The sequence below is a fragment of the Channa argus genome, chromosome 6 (assembly GCF_033026475.1).
Source record: "Channa argus isolate prfri chromosome 6, Channa argus male v1.0, whole genome shotgun sequence".
NCBI lineage: Eukaryota > Metazoa > Chordata > Actinopteri > Anabantiformes > Channidae > Channa > Channa argus.
In genome coordinates this window covers 19,288,192-19,307,500 of record NC_090202.1, presented here as the reverse complement: position 1 = coordinate 19,307,500, position 19,309 = coordinate 19,288,192, and the positions used below count along the sequence as shown (strand labels likewise).

The 19,309-nt window shown below is 40.2% G+C and overlaps 1 protein-coding gene across 1 annotated transcript in view; it reads left to right on the top strand.

Moving 5' to 3' along the window:
• dpf1 (double PHD fingers 1) overlaps positions 1 to 19,309 on the top strand; it is a 39,175-nt gene that overhangs the window by 7,360 nt on the left and 12,506 nt on the right. The window contains exons 2-8 of the mRNA XM_067508377.1: positions 3,657 to 3,686; positions 4,420 to 4,580; positions 5,577 to 5,684; positions 6,886 to 7,013; positions 7,685 to 7,774; positions 8,760 to 8,838; positions 8,934 to 9,065. Of these exons, the coding sequence (XP_067364478.1) occupies positions 3,657 to 3,686; positions 4,420 to 4,580; positions 5,577 to 5,684; positions 6,886 to 7,013; positions 7,685 to 7,774; positions 8,760 to 8,838; positions 8,934 to 9,065 (728 nt within the window). The remainder of the gene's footprint in view (positions 1 to 3,656; positions 3,687 to 4,419; positions 4,581 to 5,576; positions 5,685 to 6,885; positions 7,014 to 7,684; positions 7,775 to 8,759; positions 8,839 to 8,933; positions 9,066 to 19,309) is intronic.

Below are 19,309 nucleotides of genomic sequence, written 5' to 3'. Positions count from 1 at the left end.
CAAATATTACAGAAATGAAATTGAATAGAATTGTAAAATTAGTTTCATGCAGAATGAGGCGCATACCCACATACGAACAATGCGCAAATCAAGTCTCAGCTTTCCTTTGTCAGCACTGTGGTTTGATGATGGGCAGTTTGATTTCTCTGTGCCTTTCTCTGTGGTCTGTGTTTTTAAGTGACCTGCTTGGCTGGAAGGACCACAGTGGCCGCAGGCCAAAGTGGTGCAGCTGTACGAGTTTCCCTTTGGACATTTACAGCCAAACATTTTCTTCTTGAATATGATAAAGGAAGATGATGCTACACCAGCACACAGACTGGAAAAGAGGAAACAGCTAGTCTGTATATATTAAATAAACAAGATATAATGTGTTAATTTGTGAGGTTTGGAGGTGCAAGTAGGCGGATTTGGAGAGAGGCCAGTTGTTTCCTGTCTATGTGATAAGCTAAGATAAACAGAGTAACTGTAAGTTAAATTCATATTAAATAGACAGACACAAGAGTCGTATCAATTATCTCTTCTGAAAAGAAAGCAAATAAATCTATTCAGTGTGACTTTGATTCATACTGTACATAACTTAGCAAATGCTCAATTTTAATTTTGTCACTTACGTCCATCAAAGAATTAATTGGTGACCAATGGCTGCTAGCATCAAAGCCATCCTGTCACCTACCTGACTAAAAAGTACTTACTAAAATAATTAATTTCTTTGTGTCACAAGTGGATTGTTAAGCACCATCTGTGTTCCACATACAGGTCCAGGGTGTCGCTTGCTGAATTAAGTATAGGTGCATTTCTCTGTTATTAGCTTTGCTATTCTACTCAGCAGGTGGCCAGGGATGTTTTCTGATCACGCTCTTTTTGCTGTAGTGGCCCCTAAATACAATTTCTGAATCAAATCTACGAGCTGAAGATTTTAATTTTACAAATCTATATTGAAAGTCTGTTTCTTTCTGTTGGTGGCTTTCTGCAGCTGAGCTAGGGCCTTCATGGTCCAGAAAAATGTTTCTGCAGCCATCTGTGAAACAGCAGAGAGCTAAAGGATGAGAAGTGTTATCCATGAGCTCTTCGTCCAAAATGAGCTGTTCACAGGTCATCCTGCTCTGTTACTGTGGAGCTCAACACTTCTGTTTCTTTCTATCTCCTACTTTTTGTCCCTTTCTCTCCTCAATCTCCATCCCTGTCTATCTGCCTCTTCCCCTGTGAATGTCACTGTCTCATTTTCTCTCCCTTTGCCATCGCATTCCCTTTCCCTTTCTTTCTTCAAGTGTCTTCTCCCTACTTCCTCTTTGCGTACGTCCCTCTCAGCTTCCACTTGGAGTGCCTCAGCTCTGCTCCCGTACGAGGCAGGCAAACAGTCATGCAGCTCTGCTATCACAATATAATGAGATTGGGAGCACCCAAATTGAAAGAAGCCATTTTCTACAGCTGTCAACTTATTATCGAGGGGGGACCGACTTATTCCAGTACGTCTAAACGCAGCGGAGGAGAGAGGGAGGGATGTGATAGAGGGATGATGAGGAAGGGTTTGAAGAGAGAGGGGTGTTTAAGGAGAAGGTGGTTTGGGAGATCAGGGGTGAACTGTTTTGCATTTTGAATATTTTCCTTTTTTTCCATTCAACCTCTGCTATTACACTTTGGTCACTAGTGCAGCCTTGAAGTCCAAATCATTATTCACCATATTCCTCTTAATACTGTAATACCTGTAAATGTATGTAACTGTTTGAGCACCTCTTCCTGTTTAATAGTGTTTTTTATTCATTTGAAAACACAAGGTAAAGTGGTGTGCAAGTATAGACAATACCTTGGCAAGGATTCTGCTGGTAGTAATTCGGATTAAAAAATGGAGACATTTAGGTGCCACTGGTATCCACAGTATGAATGGTGTCTGACCAGCTGTGTGGCTCTGAGGACCTAACGTGCTGTTTTTTGGACGGGACTCTTTTTTTATTCATTGCTTGTAAACTGATGGGAGGATCACTGGCAAAGCACTAAAGCAAAATGAAACGAGGTGAGGAGAAGTTCTGGTGACGCACTTCCAACGTGGCCATAAAATACTCTAATGGTCATTTGCACTGCCAACTGCAGGCGCCAAGCTGTAAAGAAACATATTTTCTTCGGCAGAAGGTCAGCAGCTCATGCCCAATGTCACATTAATGGACATGAGCATAGCATGACCCACATACAGACGCCCCAGACACATTCTTCAAGTCACAAATACAGTGATGGCCCATAAGGTTGCAGAAGTGGTTAAGGAGGTTTTAAGTGGCCACGCAAAAGCTGTTAGACATCATCAGCAACTGAATTTGTTCTTATTTCCAACCAGGACAGTAATGGCACTTTTCACAGAAAGGAGTATTTTCTCTATGTTTTATTTGAACATTCTGAACAATTGTGATTAGTTTCTGCTCAAAGATGTGTTGTATGGGCAGTTGTTGTGGCATGTGTTACATCTTTGATTCTTGTCTCTTTATCAGCAAATATCTCCAAAATACTTTCACAGATTTCAATGTAATTATCAAAAAACAAAAAAACAAAACAAAAAAAACAATTGATCTTGGGCCAAGAGGAAAGTAGTAAAATTTTGGGGCAGATGCGTTATAATATGTTTTTTCTATTTACTTTTTTTGGCTGATGAAAACAAATAATTTTCTCTTGGATTTGTTGGATCAAGATAAATCCATCCCCATAAGTTTTTAATTTAAAATTTTTGCGAAGCTGTTCAACAATACATGTCATTCAGTGATTACCAAATATACACAATGAATAAACATAGAAACACATTTGTTTTTTTGACATTCCATTTTTTTGTTCTTTCTGTACTTTTCCTTCAGTTTCTTCCTGGTATCCTTCATAAGGTGTAGTCTACTTAAGGGAAAAGTTTATACACACACACACACATACAGAAGTGTTTAGCATACTAATATAACACTTCTGAATCTCCTATTGAATCAATGGCAGCCATGTTGCTCTGTGGCTAATGCAGGCACTAAATTTGACAAAAGGAGTGCACAGAATAAAAAAAAAAACATATTTCTTTTTTCTTTTTCAAATACAAATATAAAAATGTTGCATTTACGTTTATACAAGTCCTCCTTGATATAAATTATATTGTGCAATTAAAGATTACAAATGTTGATGTCACATCTACATCTACTTTGACTGTTCATGCAAAATGTCCTTTAAAGTTAGTAACTTTTGCCCTTCAGAGGATGCACAAACCAAATACAACAAATCTTTATCAGATTTTGCATTACAGAGTTTTTCTAAGGTTTCTGGTGGCCCGGCACTGTAGCTCTATCTGTGTGTGCGCAGCTGTAGTTTTGTGTGTCCTGTACCCACCGTCTGTATAGCAGAGTGACCTTGATGTCTACACTCAGCAGGAGGACCCTAGAGAGGAGTGATTAACAGGAGAGACAAAGAGAAGCGAGAAAGAAGTGTAAAAAAAAGATGAAAATTATAAAAAAAAAAAAGTGTAGCGAGAGACGTGCAGAGTGTGAAAGTTAGATGCAAAATAATAATTCAGAGTAAAGTGAAGGAGCGCGAGAGCCAAGGAAAGATGTAAAAGAATGAGAAGCCAAATGAATGCTGGGCGGGGTGTAGTAGTGACTCACCACACATCTATTGGTTTTTTCTTCTTCTTCTTCTCCCTACAGGCAATCTGGAGGTGCAGTCATCAAGAACAGGTAAGAGGGAGGATAACTGTTGGGAGGGAGGTGAGTGGGGATGAAAGGAAAGATGGAGGGTGGAACAAAGAGAAGAATATTACACTGAATGTTAATCAAACTTACACTTGTTCAGGTGCGAAAATACAGTACATACAATGTTCACACAGTGAAAAATGTGTTATTGTACGTTTGTGTGTGCGTTTGTATGTGTGTGTGTGAGTGAGAGAGTTTAACTGTGTGTAGTTGTCAGCTCATCTGCTGTGACCCAGGCTAATAGGAGTGTGCATCTCCCTGACTCCCCTGCTTGAACACACTTGCATACAAACGTGCATACACACATATACAGTGCACTCCAGTGTCCGCATTCTGCCCCTTTGACTTACACACATAGACTCAGAAGTGTGCTCATGAGGTACACACACACACACACACACACACACACACACACACATAAACACACACACACACACAAACTTGCCCTACACATGTCCCGGAATGTCCCCTTAAAGCAGTCCTCTTTGACCCCACCACTCACACACACACACACAAACACACACACACACACACACACACACACACACACACACACACACACACACACACACACACAAACACACAGAAACACATGCACGCCACAGTTTTGGTATCCCTGCTGACTTCCCTGGCTGAATTTTCGCCTTCTCCTTCACCTTTGACCCCTCCCTCTATCTAATCTCCCGCCTCACCCCCTCCCCTGTTCCTCCTCCCTCAGCCTCGGCGAGGAATTCTACAAGGAGGCCATTGAACACTGCCGCAGCTACAATGCCCGTCTCTGTGCGGAGCGCTCCATGCGTCTCCCCTTCCTGGACTCCCAGACTGGCGTGGCCCAGAGCAACTGCTACATCTGGATGGAAAAGAACCACCGGGGACCAGGTGTGTGTCTTTCTGCGTGCGTTTGTTGTCTGAGCAGAAAAAAGTGTTTGGTCGAAGCTTCCAAAGCTCTCTTCTTTGGTGGTGTGTGAGTTTGCCAGCTCTTGTGTTACACAAATTATTCTCTCCAGTCATTTGTCCTGTGGCGTCCTTCCTGCTTGTTCTGCTTGTTTCTGTCTCTCTTTCCTTCCTCCCTCATTTCCTCCTTCTCTTTTCCAGGCCTCCTACATTTCAAACCTCAACTTTTTTTTTTTACTTTCCCCAAAGGGTGTTTTCTCATCGCTTTCTCTTTCTCCATAACATCAGTGTGTTTTGGCAGTGAATCAGACACCCCTGTAGGCAATGATACGCTGCTGGCACCGGCTATACCAGAGAGACGTGTGTGTGTGTGTGTGTGTGTGTATGCGTGTGCATGTTTGTGTAAGAGTGTGAGCATAAGTGTGTTAACAACTTGAGTTTGTAGGCTTCGCCTGGTGTCTGCCTGCACAGTTCCTTTGTTTGTTTGTTAGTTAACTTTCTAGTTAACATGAGTTGCAGAGAATACTAAATTAAATTGATAACATTTTGCAAAAGAGTTCAAGATATAAAGTTTAGTCCTTTTTGGTTAATTTCAGTATTTGTTATTTTTTTTGAGCAAACTAAAACATTCTATTTAAAAACCAGATGCATAACAATACATTTTCAGTTTGTAATGAAACATTACCACAATAGACAACCATTTACACTACAACCATTTGACTTGCTGCCCCAGATGATGAATTCTTTTTTTAAATTGTGAAATCAATTGTTATATATTTCTTAAAACACAATGTTGCAGGATTACTGGCTTTAGACCCTTATCCTGATTAATAATGTGAAACACTGTGATTAACAAAACAACAAATAGTGAGAGAATATATGCATATGGTACATACAGTCCAGAAACGTTATTGTAATGCTTTTTACAATTAACTAATGGTGTTATATCTTATAGCCTCTGTGTATTCCTCTGTGTTTTAGGTCATGCCCCAGGTCAACTGTATACGTATCCCGCTCGCTGCTGGCGTAAGAAGAGACGGCTAAATATCTTGGAGGACCCACGGCTTGTACCGATTGAGTTCAAGATTGGTAAGGAGGAACCAGATTTTTCATTTAGCACATTTTTACCGCAGAAAGCAAATATAGAATATATCCCTCTGTGGGATGCATTTTGCTAAATACTAAATTGACATAAACCTCTTAGGCTGGTGTTTCGCACTTATATTTATTCATCTCATGTAGTCTCCTAAGTTCCCACATTTAGATCACAATCAAAATATTATTAGCACACATATATGCTGCTGATATGAACATTTTATTTTACCCCTTAAGTAGCTTTAAGGTTAAGGGGAGCCTGGTGGATCAGTGGTAGAGCATTCGGTTGAAATGCAGAAGGCCTCGGCCACCTTGGTGCCGGTCCCGAGCCCGGATACAATGGGAGGGTTGCGGCAGGAAGAGCATCCGGCGTAAAAACTCATGCCAAATTAATGTGCGGATCACATTCTGCTGTGGTGACCCCTGAAGGGACAAGGCGAAAGCCGTTGATTTGAAGTGGCTTTAAGGTTAATAAATTCTAGGTTATTACACCTTGTCTCACCATATGCCCTGTATTGTTCCACATTGTACATTCTTAATTGAAGCTTTTAAATTATCAACCTGTCCAAATTATACAAATGATATTACAAATTATATTTAGTGTTAGTGAAAACATTTGGAATTTAAAATAAAGTGAGCATTGTTTTAAAAGTCATAGTTGTTGGTTAAAACTCCGTCCATCCATCCTCTTAACCATGAATCCTGTCCAGGGTCTATCCCATCTGGAGCTGAGGTGTACATTGTACCAACACAAAAAACAATTCAAACTTGCAGGCAAATTAGAGTAAGCAATTGACCAAATAGTCATGTCTTTGGAGTATGGGAGGAAACCCACACAAGCATGGGGTGAACATGCCAACTCTACACCGAAAGGTTGTAGCCAGCTGGGATTCGAAATGGGGACTTTCTAGCTGTGAGGTGGTAGCTCTAACAACTCCACCCCTGTCCAATCCTTGTAAAAAAGTATTTATTTTTACATAGGTTACAGGAAGAATAGATGCAACATGCTCATTCTTGTGACATTTCACACATATTGCAATTGATCACTTCAGCCTCTGTGCACACTGCACAAGTCCTCTTGCCTTCATGAAGCAGCCAAATTTCAGTTCCTCAGGGCACTGTCAATGCAACTGAGCATGTCAGCATGAATGTAAGATCTCTGCTGTTTTCTGACTGTAATTGTCTCACTTTTCAGACTATGAGGCTTCTCTAAAGAAAGAGGGAGGTATCCCAGACGGTCCCGTGCTTGAGTCACTGCTCGCTGGGGAAACCCTGGACAAGAAGGTAGAAACAAAGGAAGAAGAGCCAATGAGCGAGTGTCAGGTGAGACCCGTGTTTCTTCGGTCATTTCATTTTTTATTGTTAGCCCATCTATATGATTTGTCTGTCTGCATTATCGTAGATGTTTGTGTTTCTTTGTCTGTTTCTGGGTTTGTCTGTCACAGAGTGTGTGTTTTGGCAGTGACATTGGCTCCGACAGCTCCCTGTTGGCACCGTGTGTGTGTGTGTGTGTGTGTACGTGTGTGCTCGTGATAGTGTGTGATTGCACTGCAGCCAATCTCATGTTTTACAGGGATTCTGCATGTCATTCCTCATCCTTTATACGGCATGATGCACTCAGAAAATTCAGAGCAAAAACTTAATGCCCATCTGGATGGAGTATTTCACCAGCTGGAGGTTGTTGCTCTTGAACTCAGAAAGACAGCTAATCAATCAGCAGTTGAGTGAATGGCCCTCACAGTGGCCCCTTGAGATGTAGAGTAGTATTTAGGGCCTCTAATCTGGAGCTTCCTCTAACTCCAGTCCTCACAAACAGGCTTTATTTCAACACTCTCCCTTTAGTGCTATTTATTTCACACATCACATTTGGCGTTTTCCATAGTAGTGGGAAAAAAACGTTGTGCTCCATCGATTTTACACAGACAGTTCATTCATCGTAAGGAAGGAAAAAAGGAAACTAACTCCACCTGTCGTTCTTTATATTTCACCCACAGAAGTTGCTTGTTGGGGACTTCCCTCATGAGCTGGAAGTGGACGAGATGGAGGAAGACGTCCCAAAGCGCAAGAACCGTACCAAAGCTCGGGTAGGACACCAATGACATGCCACCTCATCGTATTCCCCTGGTCATTTTATACCGGACTAACACGCTAGGATAATTGGGCTGTCAGTGTGTAGCCACACAAGCCAAACTCTGCTCAGCGTCAAACTCTGCTGAGCCTGATGTGAAAGTTCAGTATCCTACCTGTCAGATTTAAAACATAAACAGCTATGAAGTAGATGACAGTATAAGATGACAGCCTATATTCTGATTCTGTGTAAAACTGTAAAGGCATTGTCTTGGCACAACAATTGCATGCACATTGTTTCACTTTTTATGTGAGTGTTCAGTTTGTCTGGGAGAGATTGTTGCCTTTTTATTATCCCACGTCTGCTTATATGTTAGTATCATATTTCACATAGTGTGTAACTACGCAAATACAATCTGTAATGTCACACTCTACAATGAAATTTCATGACAAACCAATAGTTATTACTGAGGGTAAATGCAAATGGATCCAGATATTGAAATCATGCTGGGATGACCTTTTTTACAACTTTGATTAGATCGGACAGTTTTTTTCACCCCTCACTCTTTTCAGGGATCCTATGGGAAGATAATCAAGAGTTAACAATGTATTCTAGAAAGCATTACACACACACACACACACACACACACACACACACACACACACACACACAGACACACGCGCACACGCACGCACTCACACACACAAACACACATACACACACACACACACTCATACACAGACCCCAGGGTTGCTAATTGGAGCTGTTGCTCCCCTGCTAGGTGTCATCAGCCCCCTCCTGCTGGAAGTGGAGCTTTACACTGAGAGCAAATGATTAGAATGCAAACGTGTGTGTGTCTATGTGTGTGTAGACAATTGAACACACAAGTAAACGGTATGCTGTTACGGTCTGTTTATGATGAAGGCGTTCACATACAGGAGTTGTGTGACAAACTTTCTGTGTGTATTTTACATGTGTGATTTTGTGTGTTTTCACTGCAGGCCTATGGTGTCGGAGGGATGAGAAAGAGACAAGAGCCGCCTGCCATTGAAGACAGAGACAAGCCTTACGTCTGTGACAGTGAGCAACTTTTTCTTTGTACTCTTGTATTTTTATATTTTTTATACCTTTAAATAGAGCTAATATTTTCCTCTTCCTTTCTGTCTATGTTTCAGTCTGTGGAAAGCGCTATAAGAACCGTCCAGGGCTGAGTTACCATTACACTCACACACACCTGGCAGACGAGGAAGGGGAAGAGGACTCAGAACGGCACACACTACCCTTCCAGCGCAAGAACAACCACAAGCGTGAGTCGGCTGTCTGAATATTAAACTTCGAGCAGCGTTGTCGTCATTATCATTATCCATTATTTACTTCAGGTGTAGTTTTTATTTTTCTTGGGTTGGCATCTGGTTACACAGAAAGCATTTACAGTAGGTTCTAGCAGTTTCAGGGTCATTTCAACAGAATAATCACAATATTATCCAGAGCTATTGCTCGTCCAGGAGTTCATCCTGCACTATTACAGATAGTTACAGTGCTGACTGAGCCAAATCCAAACTGTGCACTTGTGTGGATAATGGATAAGATCTATCCCACTGAAGTACTCGGGTTATCTGATTTCTTCATCTCCTACAGACTGACTTTTTCAGACTGATCCAGTGATGAAGGTTTGAACTGTGTTGTCATCTAACTGAAGTTCTTAAGCCAGTGCTCCAATCGGGTTTAACAAGAGCTGGACTACAGCATGTTGAACTGGCATTTATTGATACTTAATGTAGATGTTTAAAAAAAATTTCGCAGATGAGACTCAACTAAAAGAGTAAGTGGGAAAAATCCAAATATATTTATTAGTTAAATATAATATACTGTGTTTATGCAGCCAGTGTTGCAGTTTGGTAACAGTGATGATGTCACACATACAATATGTACTATCAGGAGTAAAGCATCTGAAAGTTAATGATGGTTGTCACACATTCTCCTGTTGCTCCCTGTTTACAGCCAGAAAATGTGACTCCAGTACTACTGATGGCTGTACAAAATGATACCTTAACATTTGCACGGTTGCCCCAAGGCTAACATTGCCCATGGGTAATTTTACCTCTTTTTCACAATGTACCATTTAACCTTTCTCCGTCTGGGCAGTTTAGCCCCGAGCTGTATTAGTGGTCTGAAAGTGAGTTTGAACGCAGAATTAGCTGGCAACAAGCACCAGGAGTCATATAGATAAATGAAAAAAATAAATTTAAATATTTACTTACAGTGAAATTAGGAGTGATGGTAACAGGCACACTATGATGAAATGAGACTTTCAAAAATCATCCATCCTTTCTATGAAAATGTGAAGGTGAACACTCCTACAGTGTTTTTATCAGTCATCGACTCTTGGAGTTAACACTTCAGAGAGTTTCAACAGCTCCTGCAAAGACAAATCAGCTAAATGAGAGAACAAACAACTCTTCAACCAACACTCATCAGCCCTACATAACTGTCAGTGAACAAACACTAGTTAGAGAAGTTTTCAGCATTAGATTTTAACATTTGCTGTGTGCCACTTTCAGTTTCCAGCACACAGTTTGGCTGCGGCTATGAACTGCTTAATGAGTATCCATTAATGCTCTGAGGTGCTAATGCTTCCAGCGCTTCTTGTCAGACAGTGTAGTTATGTATGTAGATGCAGGGGAACAGATGTTTTGTCCTGAAGCAACATTAATACCGTAAAAAATAAGGGTCTGTGAATGGCAATGTTGGTTTGTTGCTTGGTTGGATTGGGCTGGATGGAGTGCATTCAAACTTTGTACTGGCATTCATCATCTCCCGAAGATGAAGCCTAGTGATTTTCCCGATTTAGCATCACCATGAAGATCGCATTTAGGGTTTTGGGTTATAATGGAAGGATGGCATGAAATAATGGTATAAACATTTATCTTCTGCTTGAGTTATGCTGTAATCATTTTGTTGATCCCTTAACCTTTCATCAAGCACCTTTATCAAGTTAATGATTGTTTTTTTCCAGGACTTTGGTTTGGGAGCAAATGGCTACAAAACTAATGACACTTGCACCCACCTCAGCTATACTTGTATATTATATTATAATGGTGACAAGCATTACACACACGTATCTCCTCACAGAGCATCAGGCATGGCTGTAGACTCTTGTCTTGTTACTAAGCTAGTATTTAGTGCATAGGCATGCAGTACCATGCATTTTATTTTATGTCTCTGAGATAAATCATTAGCACTGAGGATCACTTTTTAGCACTGTCACAGAGAGCACAGCCATCGGTTTATCCAGTCTCCAGCCCAGCATCGTTTAGAATCATTGAAATGAGACAATTCCACACATCACGATTTACATCCACTGTCAACACTCAGGTACAGTAGATACAGTATAGTATGTCCTTGAAAATATGAAGAAAAACTAAGAGTTTTGCTCCTCTTTTTAGATCAAAACATTATTTTTTTCATAATCTTAACCAAGTTTCTTTCTTGTTTAACACTAATAATCTTAATAATAATATTTTGAATATATTAAATATTATGATTAAACAATAATAGCATTTATAATATTAGCTAGTAGAAATGAAACATTTCAAAGGTTGCACTTTAATAAATGTATTAACAGGTTCAATATTTTAATGCATTGTATAAAGCAATCGAAAAGGATATGGCCATTACAAATTGCTTACTTACCCCTGTGTTTAACAAACACAATGTTTTTCATGACAACTATCTCATGTACAGTACATTGGGCTCATGTGCATTTACTCATGCTAAATATCAGTGAGGATTTCATGCCACATCATTCCCTGTGGAACCGGCTTGTATTTAATCAGATCAACTACAGGAAACAAGTGTGAGAGTTATTGAGTATTGCCAGGCACCCTGAAGCTGTAAAGGGGCCCAGTGCAAAACCTGGAGAGAAAATTACCCAAAGATCACCTTGAATAGCATGTACAATAGCACTGAGAATTGTGGGTATCCCAAGACTGCAGTTAGCACAGGGTTGCAAAGGTTTTTTAATGTATCATGGGTGCCATGAGAAAGGCATAAATACCAGTGAAAAAAAGAAAACAAATATTTATGTTTTTACAAGTCATGAAACAGACCTCAAACATTTGAGCCTGTCAGATGAAGCATCCACTCTAGCAAAATTGCTTGGCATCTTTGCTTCTTTCTGTTTATTTATCATCGCCCCCAAGGCCAATATTCCATCAGTGTTTGGTTCTTGTTTGGTGTCGTTTTGTGTCTGTGTTTTGTTTTTTCTGAACACTTCTGTAAAGGACAACAGTATACATTTATCCTTCCACAGACAGTAATTGTCAGTAAATGGTTACATTAGTTCACACTCGTAAAAATAAGAAAGAAACTGCTGTGGACTTTTAAAAAAGGAACACAGACGATTCCTCTACTCTCTTTGTTCCTCCCAGTCTTAAAACAAGCAATTTTCTCAAAACAGCACAGAGATAAATACACAATAACACACATGTCCGCATCATCTCTGTATGCTGCAGTGCAACAATGTCCACACTGAAACTATGCTGCCTCTCAGTTAATTGGTGGCAGTGTGTGTTTTTAAATTGGCCTGTCTGACAGAACAGACTGGCCCAGTGTGTTTGTGTGCATGCGTGCGTGCGTGTATGTGTGCCCATGCTGCAGTATTAGGTCTTTCCAGTGGAGGAGAGCAAGAGAGACAGCATTTGAATCGTTTAATATCCCCCACCACTCCCTCCCAAACACACGCACACACAGCCTCAGAAAATGCAATCTTCTCTGCTGAAATGAAAAAAGGAAGCTTAGCCTTTTTGGTTTGTGTGTGTGTGCATGTGTGCATGCCCACATTTGCAAGTGTACACTGTCCATACATGTGAATGTTCATACAATAATATGTGTTTGTGTGTTCATTTCTGTGTGTGTGTGTGTGTGTGTGTGTGTGTGTGTGTGTGTGTGTGTGTGTGTGTGTGTGTGTGTGTGTGTGTCATTATACATTTCCCCAATCTGCTGATTGTCATAGAGGAGACTTCACCAGCCTCCACCCTGTACCCTTTGTATATTTCCACATATGTAATAATATTAATACCCCTCCCCAAATGAGAAACCCTGAAACCCTGCATGTATAATTCATGCTATATTCAAAAAGCTGTCTAGACACTATAGTATGTATGCAGCATTCACAACACAAGTGTGAGCTGAAACTTATGAAAAAAAACTGTAAAACTCTCTTTTGTCTTTTCTGAACCTTCTCCAGTTCCATTCTCTCTCTCATTGTTTTTCCATCAGCATGATAAATTACAGATTATTCCACCAGGAGATGAGATTTTACTTCACTCTCTTTCTCTTCACCCATCTTCCACTGCTTTCCTCTTCTCCTTTTGCTCTGCTTCCTCACTTAACTCTCCTTTCCCTTCTCTGTTCTGCCTTATTTTTCTTCATCCATCATCCAGCTTTGGGTTTCATTTTAATTTATTTCTTTGTTTTGTGTCTACACACTCCCCCAGATCATCATCACCACAACCAACCACCAGTATTAAACCTTCTTTTATATATCTGGACCCTGGCTGATATTGTGTTTACTCAAAATAAGCAGGCACATTAAAATTCATGACTGTGCGGCTATATATTTCTTTAACTCTTCTTTTACTTATTTTCCTCCAAATAGGAGAAGAAGAGGTTGGAGGTGTAGACGGAGGGAGGGGGCTCTTTTGGCATTGATGTGATGGTAGGAGGGCTAGGGAAAGAAGAAATAGAAGAGGCTGAGGAGAAGTGGATGAGTAGGGGGGATGTTTACTTTAGAGGTCGGCCCAGGAGTGTCCACCTTAAAATTGGTTTTGTGAGTATGGAAAGAGAGATAGAAAAATAGATGAGGAGGTAGATGAGAAAGATAGAGTAAAATAGAGAAATAGCAGGAATAAGATAAATGGATCGCAAGAAGGAAGCAAACTGAGAGAAATGGCCACTGTGAATAAATTAGAGAAATAGAAGACAGGGAGAGAGAGAGAGAGAGAGAGAGAGAGAGAGAGAGAGAGACAGACAGACAGAGAGACAGACAGACATAGAGACAAAGGGGGAGGTAGAAAGAGAAGGAAGGGGGTAGTTTTCATTAAACCCTCCTTCCTATTAAATCTGAACTGAAATTTAGAGGCCACTTTATCTGGATGGACAGACGGTCCTACAGTGTGGAGCAGCAGGGACCCCCCAAATATGTGTGTTTAAAAATATGCACACACACACACACACACACACACACACACACACACACACACACACACACACACACACACACACTTCATTTAGTGTTTGTGTCTGTGTGTTGTTTGTTACTGTTGTGTGTATGAGCAATCATGAACAACTTGGAGTTTGTGTGTGTTTATGTGTGTGTATGTGTGTGTGAGGGAGAGAGACATGTAACTGAGTCCTTTGAAGGTCAGCGTCCTTCTGATTCAGTCACCATTGTTGGTTGTTGTGTTATTCTCCCCTCTCCTGTTTTTTGTCTTGTGCCTCAAAATGGCCTTCATGTCCTCCCTCCTCATGCTTCACTCCTCGAGTGAGTGAAGGGTGAACTTGATCAACCACATCAATATAAAACAACACTGAGAACCTAAAATGGCCACTCCCCACCTTGTGTGGCTAATGTCACTTCATATGTTTGCCACAGCTTCAGTTCTTTCCCCTTCCTCTTCTGAATAACAAAAGGTGATTTGAAGTGTGGTAAGATTCCAGCTCTTGTGTTTATTGCTTTAGTTATTATGTTTCCATTTATAGCAGTGTCACCGGGCAGGTACAGATGTGTGTTTCTCTACTGGGACTCATCTTTGCCAGTTCACTGAGTCTTGTAAGCATTTAAACTGAAACACTGAATCTTGTTTGCCATCAAAACTTTCTATATCTGGTAATCTTGACTGTAGTTTCTGATTAAAATTTGCAAGAGTGACTGGTGTGAAAATACTTAAAATCCACTCACCTTTACAAAAACATTGTTGTAATATTTATAACTGTAAATTTCAGATTTATTTATCTTTGTTCTCAAATGTGACAGTTGAGATCAGATAGATAATACACATACTGTTAAAACTGGCCACATTGCCCAAATAAGTCATCATTTATAGGCTTGTTCTCTTTTCAAGGGTGCAATGGCCCATTGTTGTGAAGGTATGTAAAATATCATAGACTCTATGGGTCTACATTTCAGTATTTGTGAGCATAGCAACAACAGCAGAAGTGTGATTATGTAAAATTTTCTAAATGCTTTACTGTATTTTCAGGCCAGGCCATTTGGGATTATAGCATCTTGTTAATTTTTATTTATTCTACAGTGCAAAAACGGATTGATTTGTACATGTATGAAATATTTCTCTAAGTTAACACAGCCCATGTGGAAATAAAGAGCATGCAGGTCTTGCTGATTCAGTTCGGAACTTTTATGTACACCAGTATTCACCTTTTGATTGGTGGATTGTTGCCACTGCTGCACGGCACAGGAAAGGAAGGGAGAAACGGCTGTTGCCTAGCAATCCGGTTGCCATAGATACTGCCAGGGCTCCCTCCTAAAGAGTACACTGTTATGTACATTGAAAAGAGAGAGAGATAGAGAGATGATAGAGGAGGAAATAAGGAATAGTGTAGTGGTACAGTATGGAGAGAATAGTAAAGGCGAGGAAGGAGGGGGAAGAGGGAGGAAGACAGTTAAAAAGAAGAGGGAGGAAGACAGTTAATAAGTTAAAGCATAGGAGTAGAGCGAAGGAGCGGAGGGAGCACACAGGAGTTCATTAAAAATAACATAAAGAATTGGAGGAGAGAGAGAAAAACAGACAAAGAGAGAAGCCGAGCGAGAAGCAGAGTTATACTGACAGAGGAAAAAAGAAAAAAAAAAATCTCTTCATGATTCATCATATAGATTCCCCCAGACAGTTGGGTGAAGGCAGGGTAATATTGGAGTCTGCTTCATTTGCTATTCTGTCTTAAGATGTGGTGCTGTGGCTTGCTGGTTTGTTGTTTTGTGGTTCCTCACTTGTCTTTGCCATGTTTGGATAAGCCCCACCACACTACCACAACCTTTCCCAATACCAACACCCATATCATCCCCCCCGACCTGTAGAACATAATTAAAAGGGGAAGAAATAAATATCACATCTTCATAAAATACAGATATGATGCATTCATATCTGTATTTTTTGATTTACAAATTTAGATGCATTGTAAATAAAATGGGTACGTTTGAGTATTTGTGCAAAATCACATTTGTACATTTTTGCGTCCAAGACATTCAGAAACTAATGTTAGACGGCAGCTGCATGATAAATAGCCTCCTCCAAGTTCGGTGGCTAACGCTACCATGCTAATGTAGCTGCTTAGCTAGTGTTTTCTCAACTAAGGCACAATAAATATAAATAGAAATGAAACAACATATCCATGCTAATTTCATACTCCATCAAGATGTTTTGTTTGTTAACTATGAACTCATCTGCAGATTTGCCGGGGTGTTCCCTGGAGGTCCTGCTAGCATGTTAGCTCCATCTTGTTTACATTAAATGGTCAGAGTTCAAAGGTCACAGCTCTCTGACTGGCTGGAGGAATGGAGCGATGTTTTTTGGCTGATACACGTGTGGATTTTTCCCCCCCACCTGCGGGAGGAAAGTGCAGAAAAGATCCATGTGGCTGACAGGATCCAGAGATCCAGAAATGTGTAAATCAATATTTGCACTTGTAAAACAAGATTTGTACTTGAGAGAATGACTTTACAAATGTGATTTTGCACAAATATTCAGATACAAGTATAAATTTTATTTACACTGTAAATCAAAAAATACACATACAAATAAATTGCATCACGTGTGATATATATAAATATTTATTGCACTGGAATTAGCTTTATAATTTACCACATCAAAAATGTCTACATTGTACATTCTTGTCTAAATTGTAAAATCATAGTGTTACTCCTGGGAAACATCCAGTGTTGCACACAAATGATGCGTTTTACCCGTCTACTTTGTTTTGAAATGAAAAGTTAATTGGTATTTAGCACAAGCAGCAATAGCCACCATGCCTGAACACACAAAGAAAAAAGAGAAACAGAAAGCATCAGCCACAGAAACTCAAACTCAAGAAATTTCTGTGCAGAAATACCACAAAAATTACATGCTTTTTTTCTTTATGTCTTTATTTTTAAAATTTTCATATTTTGTTTTAGCCTGATATTTTGCATTTGACATTCCACTTGACAGTGCGAGGCTGACACACAGCATCGTGGACCATGTGAGATGGGTACAATCCAAACAGGATTTCACAGTTACATTCCCAGCCGACTCTCTCCCTGGAACAAAATACGATTAATAATTTGCATTTTAACTCTTTATCGACAGGGACACAAGTCTAGATAAGTGGCTCTTTTTAAGTGTGTGCAAATGTGAGTGCATGTGTACAAAGCAACAATGCACTTATCTGTTCGTATGTTTGTGTCTACTGTATGTGTGATTTCTGTAAATAATATATACAAGATTTATGAGGGGTGTTTGTACACGTGCAGTTTATTTGAATGTGTGTCTATCTGCAAAATGTGCACATGCTTGCAGACTGCAGAACCTCAAGGATTGTGTGTGTGTGTGTGTGTGTGTGTGTGTCTGTTTCTGCGGGTCAGGGTGATTACAATGCAGCCATAGATCAAGTTTTATTATGCACCAAAACTGCCTCTGTCCTCTTTACTTTGCAATGTCATCTCTGCACACAAGCTCACATTGCACAGACACACACACACACACACGCACGCACACACACACACACACACACACACGCATGCATGCATCCAGACCCACAATGCAATGGGAGTTATGCAACCTGCTGACTGGACATGAGTGAGAGCAGTACTTGTGTGTGTGTATGTGTGTGCATGAGGGTGAAAGGTGAGGTGATGTAGGTTTGGTGGGCACAAAGTTGCAAAAGGAGCAGAAAGTGGGGATAAGCTTGGGAAGAACAGAACCTGGTACTGGTGCAGGCATTAGTGTGACAACAGATGGATTGCAGGAAAGAGTTCCAATTTCCTCTTTGAGAGTAAAGCAGAGAAGATGAAAAAAAAGAGATACCAAATAAGGAAAGGGAAGTGAAAAAAATGAAGCACAATAAAGCAGAGAGAAGAGATTGAATCAGAGGCAGATAGAGCTGCAGCAATAATGAAAATTTGTGAAAGTGCAAAGAGGAAGGGAGAAAGAGGATGGAGAAAAGAGCAAGATGAGGAAGAGAGAGAGAGAAGACTTTTCATGTATGACTGACGGTTTCCATCTGACTGCATCTCTGCCTCCTTGTCTGCATAAGAAAATCTGAATTTGGCTCCTTAAACATTAGAAATTTTGTGTGTGAATGCACTTGTATGTTCTTTTAATGCTGGATGTTCAATTAATTTGCTATTTAATTTGAATATATCCTACATATGTGACTCCAATCATTTGTGTGTGACCTGACGAGGTTTAGAAGGACTCATTCATAACATTAAAGAACATGAATGGGGGTTGGGACTGAAACTGGACGGCAAAAGGTATTATGCAAAGGCTTGGCTGAAAACCTTTGTGTGTGTGTCTGTGTATGTGTGTGACACTGCTGTATGTGTGTGGCTGTTGGTGTATTTCATTTGTGTGTGCTTTCATTGTGCTTATGTGTGTGTGTGCTACTCCTGAGAGGCTCTTCTCATTAAGCAGCGAGGCGACAGTAGTGCAGAGTGTGTGTTTTCACACACCACTGCTCCGATACAACGGAAGCCACTTTTTTTTGCCTCCCTTCCTTCTCTACCCTTTGTGCCTCCCCATCTTCCTCCTCCTCCTCCTCAAATTCTCTCTCTTTTAGTTTTTTTTTCTCTTTCCCCACTTCTAGAAATCCTTCCTTGCCTCCTCCTTTTACTCCTCATCCTCACCCCTTCCTCCCAATTACACCTGCAGTAGTGTTTGCTGGGTTTTTTTGATAATTGTGAAAACATTCATGCTCAGCTATTTCTTGTTAATTCACATCTAAACTTCAGCCTTGATTAACCAAGTTTTGTATTTTTGTGACTTTAGTAACCATGGCAACCAGTAAAAGGCTCAGCTTACTTGTATTCACACTACAGAACAGAATAGAATAGAATAGAGGTTAGAAGAAGTGCATTAAACCACTTCAATCAGTTCAAGTAAATGTCATGCAAAATGTTAAATATGCTTTTAATATGCAACAAATCAAGAAGCAGGCAGAGAGATGAAAAATAGAATGATGAAAGAATTAAAAATGTGGGTGGAATAGAAAGTGAGAAAAGTCAACAGGTAAATCTGTGTGTGCATGTATGTGCGTGTATGTAGAAGCAGCAGTAATTCCCTTCAGATGAAGGCGCTAAGTTAATGAGACTTCCACTCTGGCCAGCCAGAGGATGAGATTATCGACCAGCCAGAGTCCAACTGTGGTAATGGTTCCAGGTCAGAATCTGGGATGGAGACAGAAAAATGGGATGGAAGAAAAGAGGAAATGGGGATCTTGGAGAAGCGATCCTGGAAGAAAATAAAAAATACATACATGAAAAACCTTTAAATATTTG